This window comes from Acyrthosiphon pisum, chromosome A2 (genome assembly GCF_005508785.2).
Source record: "Acyrthosiphon pisum isolate AL4f chromosome A2, pea_aphid_22Mar2018_4r6ur, whole genome shotgun sequence".
NCBI lineage: Eukaryota > Metazoa > Arthropoda > Insecta > Hemiptera > Aphididae > Acyrthosiphon > Acyrthosiphon pisum.
Genome location: NC_042495.1, coordinates 54,663,642 through 54,672,106, shown reverse-complemented (window position 1 = coordinate 54,672,106; position 8,465 = coordinate 54,663,642). Strand labels below are relative to the sequence as shown.

The 8,465-nt window shown below is 30.0% G+C and overlaps 1 protein-coding gene across 2 annotated transcripts in view; it reads right to left on the bottom strand.

The window, feature by feature from the left end:
* LOC100166576 overlaps positions 1–8,465 on the bottom strand; it is a 40,383-nt gene that overhangs the window by 29,486 nt on the left and 2,432 nt on the right. For both annotated transcript variants that reach the window (XM_016803114.2, XM_008183203.3), the window contains exon 2: positions 2,825–3,035. In XM_016803114.2, coding sequence (XP_016658603.1) covers positions 2,825–3,008 — 184 coding nt within the window. In that variant the 5' untranslated portion in view covers positions 3,009–3,035. The remainder of the gene's footprint in view (positions 1–2,824; positions 3,036–8,465) is intronic.

Sequence of the window (8,465 nt, the reverse complement as noted above, 5' to 3'; positions counted from 1 at the left end):
CCGGTCCCTCACATTTGAAATGCATCGAATCTGTCCAAAACATAGGTATTCGTACAATAACGGGTCTGCCCACTACCGTTAAAAACTCGGTTCTTCTAAAATCTGCAAATTTCAAGTCTATCCAAAATTCTATTCATTCTCAATCAAAATCGATGTTCTACAAAAACTCCTTCTCCGTACATGCCCACATCTGACTCCTAGGTAAAACTCACCTCCCCTCAACCACTAAACGAATAATCAAACCCTACCCTTTAACATGGGTAGAACAACAAGTTAATTAAATCTTCTTCTAAACTTCCATCCACTAGTAGAGGCAAAAGCCTGGTATAGTTAACGGATAAGCCATCCCTACAAAACAAAGCAAAGAACAATCATCAGTCTTCAATATCTTCTCAAACAGTCGACACTTTAACTCACACAGAAGAATTGAAGAAACGAAGACCGCCAACAGCCAGACTACTACGCCGCAGCCAAGACGCTTCACAGCTAGCAACCCTGCAGTCAATTACGCCGATCCACACCGACGACCAGACTTACCCGGAAAGTCAGAAACGCCGGCCCAAAGAATCCGCCAGTCGCCACGCCGTTCCAGACCACAGCCGTGCCTATGACTGACGAGGCGAAAGCCGAGAACACGGATCGACAAACAATTCCCCAAACGCCGGGGAAACGCAATGCCGCCGATACCGCTGGTTACGTTGTCCTGTCTACCCCGGAATATCCAACTACCCGGGCCGTGACCCGAACGTGACGAACGACGAGCGGCGCGACCGGTCAGAATCGCCGCTATCTTTGGTCGACCAAGCTACCAATCATCGACCCGGCGATACCGCCGGTCCGACGACCACCAGAGTCAGCCTGCACCACACCCGACGCGACTAGCTACAATTGCACCCGGACACGGAGACCGGAACCCCGGCAATTCATCAAGTTCTGTCACAGCCACCAACGTCCAGGGAGCGGATCACGGATGACCCAGGAACCCTTCATCACGCCCAACACCGGTCACCCACACGAAGTACCAGACGTCCAGCTGAATCTAACCACGACTCATAGACGAAACCCGTGTCTCCGGCACTTATATACATATTTACTGTTTTCTATTCAATAAAAGAAATATAACATAAAAACAAATTTTGTGTTAATATTCTTTCACGACACGAGCAGCCTTGCTGCTCCGTATCAACATGCAAGATAAAACGCTTTAACACAGAATCATTTTTTCTATGTTTTTAAGTAATTTTAGAGTAAAATCCCCCATTACGAAAAAGACAGAGGATAATATTTTTGAGGGAATGACATATCGATTTTATATTTTATTGTTATTTGGCTTTGTATTCGACTTTCAAAATAAACAAAAAAATGTTGTACATTTAAATTGTTTTGAGACAATATTTAGACAAATCAATGTCATTCTTTCAAAAATATTATTCTCTATCTTTTTTGTAATGGGTGATTTTATTCTAAGATTACTTAAAAGCATAGAAAAAATGATTCTGCGTAAATGCGTTTTGTCTATGTTGCGCTTGAGCCAGAGAGAAAACAAAATATGGTGCGCTGACGTCCTCTTAAGATTTCTAGAAAAGCTGAATATACTGTTTAATACTTTAATATATAAAACGTGTTTGTAAACAAAGAGTGATATTTACTATTTTGATCAAATGGAGGAAGGTACTAGTACATAGATATAATTCAGAAGAATCTATCTTACCCTGTTATTTTTAATATTAGAGTGATTCGACTATATCAACAAATGTAAAGGTAAGTATTACTATTTGTGATTTGCGTAGGAGTTTTTGAATATTTACCTAAATGTTCAAACAAGTTATGAGCATTTTAAAATTACTGTTAGGTACTGAAATATGCATGATATTGCATGTTGGATTCTTGTATTGGGTGCGTACAAACTTTAACAATGTTAACAGAAAATTAGAAAAATCATACACCGAGTATCATACACGGTTATTAAACATAATAAGACAAATAAAAAAATATTAACTACACAATAATAAATAACTTATGTCATTCCAGTTTATGGATATAAAAACATATTCGGTACCCGTAGGTTGACGTAACCAATAGGACATAGGTAATAACTAAAACAACGAAATTGGTCTTGTTAACAATCGTGGTCGTTTCTACACGAGGTTCAACGTACTTGTTTTGATTGGGCATGGGATGTGGCGGACGCGCTTACATGCGTGCACTGTGCAATATACCAATTTTTACGTGATAGGTACTTGCTCTTATTAAATAATTTCGAGTCTTATAATATGTCAAATATTATGAATTGCAATACAATTAATTAATCATAATCACACTGATTCTAAAACTATTATATTATCTATTAATACAATCATTATAAAATATATTATAAATACAAAATGCAATATGATCACATTTTTTAATTAGTCGAACAACACCGTTTATTAGTTAATATTTCCTTACTTTGGTATTTTTTTTGCATGAAAAACTATAAGATATGAAAATTCCATCCCGATCACTTGTTAGAATGCCATCAAAATAATGATTGACCGGTAGGTATAGTTATTTTATTTTTAGTTACCTACACTAATCTGTATCGACAGCATGGCCGATGGAATACAATAGATAGTCAGCGTGGTCGTCTTGGTTGAATACTGCATGAACGAGGTTTTATACGTCTAAGTTACTATTATAGCAATATACACATATAGATATGTGTGTACCTATATAATATAATATTACGTATATACATACGCATATGTGTATAAATGTATAGTATAATATAATATGTTTATATTTATTATATAAAATGTATACAGTAGTAGGGTATTATAATTACCATTGTTATCGTCGAAATAGTCAGTGTCGTGAGGGCTAGAATCGAATGTGGGATCGTTTTGTTGGTGGCTATTGCCTACCACCGCCACTGACGGTTGCTGGAGCCCATACGCAGGAAGCCAATGATTAGTTCCAGCAGTGTCAAGCTTTTCCGACCAGTCACTGAACGCAATGTTTTCAGCCATATCTACACACTAACGCGTACTAACGATCTGTAAATAAATTGCATTAATGAATCGTAGGCATGGTGTAATCACTAATCATATTATATTATATTATATTAATACATTATTCTAGTATATTTTTATGTAACGTTTAGCGTTCAACTATATAGGAATTAAGAACTTATGAAAATGTTATATTATTTAAAAATTTGTATTATTACAAAACATATTTGTACCCTCGTTTGTACCTATTTAAACTAAGCCGATCTGCTGTACAGTAGTTTTCGAGTATGTCAATGTAATCCGGATGTGTTATACCTATTCATATTCAATGATAAATCATTACATACAAAAAACAATTTTGAGGGGAGACGTTGTGTCATCCTAGCATACTTGTATAAATATTAAATAATACAATTTAATAGGTAATTAAAAAAAATGAATAAAAATCGAAATATTTCATGGCTATAAATTTCCAGTGAACTATTATTTTTCATAAAGATAGAAAAACTTGTTGGGAATCTTCTATTAAAATTTCTAATGTTAGCTATGAAGAGACAATTTTTTATGAATTTCTAACTGAAAAATAATTTGTTTGAAAGATGTCTCATGGCTATAATGCCTATAAATAACACAAAAAGAATAAAAATATTTTGAAAATTGAACCATAAATGCAAAGGGAAATGCTAATATAAATATTCGGTGAAAATTTCAAATGTCCAAGGTTATTAGTTTTTGAATTACACCAACAAAATAAAATTGGTTTCGCATAAGAATAATCATTTTTTTCATTTTTTTACTTCGTTTTTCCCAATGCTTTCGAAACTACTGGGAATTTTCGACTTCGACCTCTCAAAAGTACAAACTAGATTCACTTGTCTATCAGATTATATGTCGATGTCCCGCTGATCGCGAAAATCTAAGCATTTTTACTACCGAAATGCTGATTATAGACAGAAAAAAAATACACATCATTGTAAATAGGACAAATAGGTACAATACATTCATCGCTACGATCAGAATCTAAAATGTACAACTTTGGTAAAAATCGGTAAAAATGCAAATTATACAAAATATTAAATATTAGGTAGGTACAATTTAACATACCTAAATATAGATTTAATTTGATATAAAATATCAAACAACATATTATATTTTACAAAATGTTTATTTTATGATATAATATAGGACGATTATATCCAGAATTATATCTACATATTATATCTACCTACATTCATATAAATATATAATACCCTAATACTATGCAAATATACTATGTACGTTACCTAAAAAAACACATATTATAAATAGGTGTACACGTACAACATAATAATATACTAACAACCGTAGCATAATAAATAGTTTACTAGGGGTAATCTAAAATTAGATAGTTATCATAAAAATAATTATCAATTTATACCTACGCCTATTCAAGAAATACATTTTAATTATAATTCAATAATTTTATTGTATAAAATTATATCTACACTTAATAACAATTTAAAATTATTTTTCGCTTTGTTATTTAAGAATAACGTGGGGACTACAGTATACATCTTACGTATTTTAATATTCGTAATTTATAATCATAAAAAATATGAAATTTAAGTATGTATAGTTTATACTTTCGCATAAACGTCACCAATTTATATACAGTATTTCAAACGATACACGTATTGATACATTTTAATTTAACTAGGCATTAAACTACCTCAATTGCTACCAATTTTCGACACATTATGAAAAAAGTATAAGTTTATTTATATCAAGGTCATATAACAATTTATTATACTAGTATTATACTACTAATGTAATTTTCTATTTAATTCAAAATAATATAGATACCTATAAAAAACCTCAAAAGGTACACATAGATGAGGTGTATTATGATATAATATAGATATCACAAATTCACAACTCAAGGTACTATACATATCATTTCATCTAAATTTAATGATAATAATTTTAATTTAATTGAGTAATGAAATGAAACTGCATATAACGCAGGGAGTAGGTACTTGCGTATTTTATTGTTTACACGTTCAAAGAATTATGCACCTATTTTTATTTTCTAAACTATAGGACAAAATATTTGCATTTATTTTACAGCTTATGCTCGAACATATATATATAATAATTATTGATAATTTCAAAATATCATGGTTTAAGTACACTCCCTATTAAAAGTTTATTAATATTTTATTTCTATTAATTAATTTTTTTATGATAGTAAATATTATTATGTAATATTATACAATATCCAACCTAGGTACTCTAGATATCAGAATAATTCATTCCCAGTGGCGTGTTGAACTCATTTTTGGTGAGGAGCAAAAATGTATACAAGGTACCACCTACCCCTTTGATGTTTATAACAGCATTTCCAACTCAGTAAAAAAGTTTAAATTAAAAATTTACAAAATATGCGTACATTTGCAACGATTTCTATCATCGGATATGATATTTCTACGAGATAACTAGTCACCTTGGTTATCATACTGAAATTTAATTGGATTCCTCAGTATTCCGTCTACCGTTGAGGCAGATTAACTTAAAGCAGTATTTTTAGAAAGGTTAGCTTAATCGGTAGTAAAACGAAATTAAACAACATATTTAATATAAATATATTTAACATAATATTATTAATAATAAACCGGACCATTTCAAAACATTGTTTGTTGTACTAAATAACCCTTTATTATTTAAGAGGATGTCACACCCGCATATGTTGTCTCCGTCTTACAAATGTACCTACAACAAAAACTGTTTTGCACGGGACAACTTTTCTCGCACCATATTTGTTGTATACCTTCCAAATTTTCACAACACGTAAAGAGGAACTTTATCAGTGCAACAGCGTGCTTTTTTTTAATAGCACAATCCAATCATTTTTTACAAGTAAACGAAAAAAACAAAAAACAAAATGTTTAGACCAAATTACTTTTATTGTATTTATGTTATCTAAAATATAGGCACGCTGTTGCATAGATAATTTTCTACCCTATATTATGTTCAGAAATGTTGGAGCTACTACTACAAACACAGAAAGATAAAAGTTGTCCCGCTTAAAACAGTTCTTGCTATGTTGTATATTTGTAAGACGGAGATAACACATGCGGGTGTGACGTCTTCTTAATTAGACTGTTGTTTATTTGTTATTATAATCTAAATAAAACAGTACCTAGATTATATATTGATATGATACACTATTAGTAAATACGCACAACTAATTAAAAATATTTTAATAAATAACAAATATTATGTTTATCCCGCTATTTTCTAAACTTGATGTGCTCAAAGGTTATTTATATTTTAATTGAACCCCAAATTTAATTTCACTAATAAACCTGACAATAAGAAACTAGGGGAGTCACTGCTGTATAGTAGGAGTCGAGTGGCATTGAGTACAGGTACAGGTCACTGTAATAATGGTGTTAAATTTGGATTCAATGATAAAACATTGCCATCAATCCAACATCATCCAATGATATTTTTACTATATATTTAATATTTATACTGCCATTAATTATTTACTTTTAAATTAGGTAGTAGGTACAAATTATATTATATACCTACTAATAAATAATTATAATATTTTTAGCAGTTACGGTGTAAATAGGTACTATACGTCCGTGGAATAAATAGCTCAAAATAAATCAAAATATTTTTGAAATTGCAAATATAATAATATTTGAAGTGGCGAAAAGCTTAAAGACGGGTTAAAGCCTTTACGAATAATATATTTAAATTACAAAATCGTTATTTTTTGTTTAAATATCTAATTTTACTTGAAATTTCAAGGTAGGTACTTATAAAAAAATTGTGCATAAATATTATTAAGATTTATATGTAAGTATTTATCTGTAAGTGGTGACTGATGAGGAAGGTACAACTTATGAGTTATGAGAGACCTTGAATTATTTTTCAAGCTTCAGCTATTAAAGTTAAAAACTTAATAAATTGAAACTACAAAAGAGCTTACGTATTTTCGTTATTTTGATCAATTTCATAAAAACTACACGAACGCGGAACGAATATTATGAAAAAAATTGATGTCATGTATTTTTGAGATTTTTTAATAGGTATAAAAACCTTTAATTATGAGAACCCTGTATTTCAAGCTATATTTTACTAACAGACAAAAATATTATTATATAGGTACGTAAATCTCAACATGCATCAAAAAAACAACTGAAAAAACCTCGGAAAAAACTAATAAAAGTGGACAATTTAAAATATCTATAAATCACACGAAAGTCCAAAATAATATATTGAAACTAATATTAATATTATTAAGTTTATAAAATTCCAAGACTAATATTTGGTGAAAAATATAGTATACCTATATAATACAATAAAAATAACGAAAATTGATTTTCTCAAAAACTGATTTCATGTGAAAATTACTATTTTTCTCACTTCCCATTTTTTTGATTTTTATTTTTCCCGATTATTTTTAATGCATTTTTACCAAAAACCACTCCAAATGATGGAGATTAAAACATTTTTTCTACTTTATTAAGAGTGTTTAGACACAAAAATACATCACATTGTCTAATCCAATCCAATAAATTTTTTGCTCCACTCAGTACTAAAATATATAATAACAATTATTACAAATAGGTACTTGTAACTTGAAGTTTTTATTAATTCTCTTGGTAAACAAAGCTATATTTTATTAATTGTAGAGAGTTTAAAGGTAACTTCATTTTTTAATGCGGTTTTACGAAAACAAAAAAATATATAAATTGTACGTGGTTAGGTTAGTACACCTTCACCAAAAATAAGTAATGTTCTATTCCGGTATTTTTAAAATACATTACAATCGTGAGAACTATAGCAGAGTAGGTACCCAAGTGAAAGTTCTGAGACAATACATTATACATATTATACACAGGTCATGAGAAAGATGTATTCGTTTCCAAGGAATTGTAACATTCAGATTCCTGTTTCAGTTAAAATGGTATCGTCTTAGCTCATTGTTATAGGTATAATATATTTTATACATTATTATGTTTAGAATTTAAACTTTTCATGAAAATTATATTTAAAGTTTAAACTACACCGTATGTCCGTGTCCATCGTTTATAATGTATATTACATAAGATGAAGCAAAATGGAGGGATATTATTCTTGATATTATATTATAATATATTATAAAAAATATAAAATGCGAATGTTATTCTTATTCCTTATTAATTAATAGTTAAAATAAAAATAAAATATTAGTGCACATAACCTATTAAGGGGATTGAATACTTAGAGATATAGTTTTGTTCGTTCTGGCGATTATTGTTTTAAAAAATTATACTATGATTATCAGAGTGTTAATTGTAACCTGATTATATATTATTCATACAACAACGGTTTATACTAAAAAAGTTAACTACAATTTTCAAAAAAGTAAATACGTGACGTAATTGATAAAGTGTGGAGGGAGGGAACTTATTATTAATTATATATCTCGTATTATTTCTG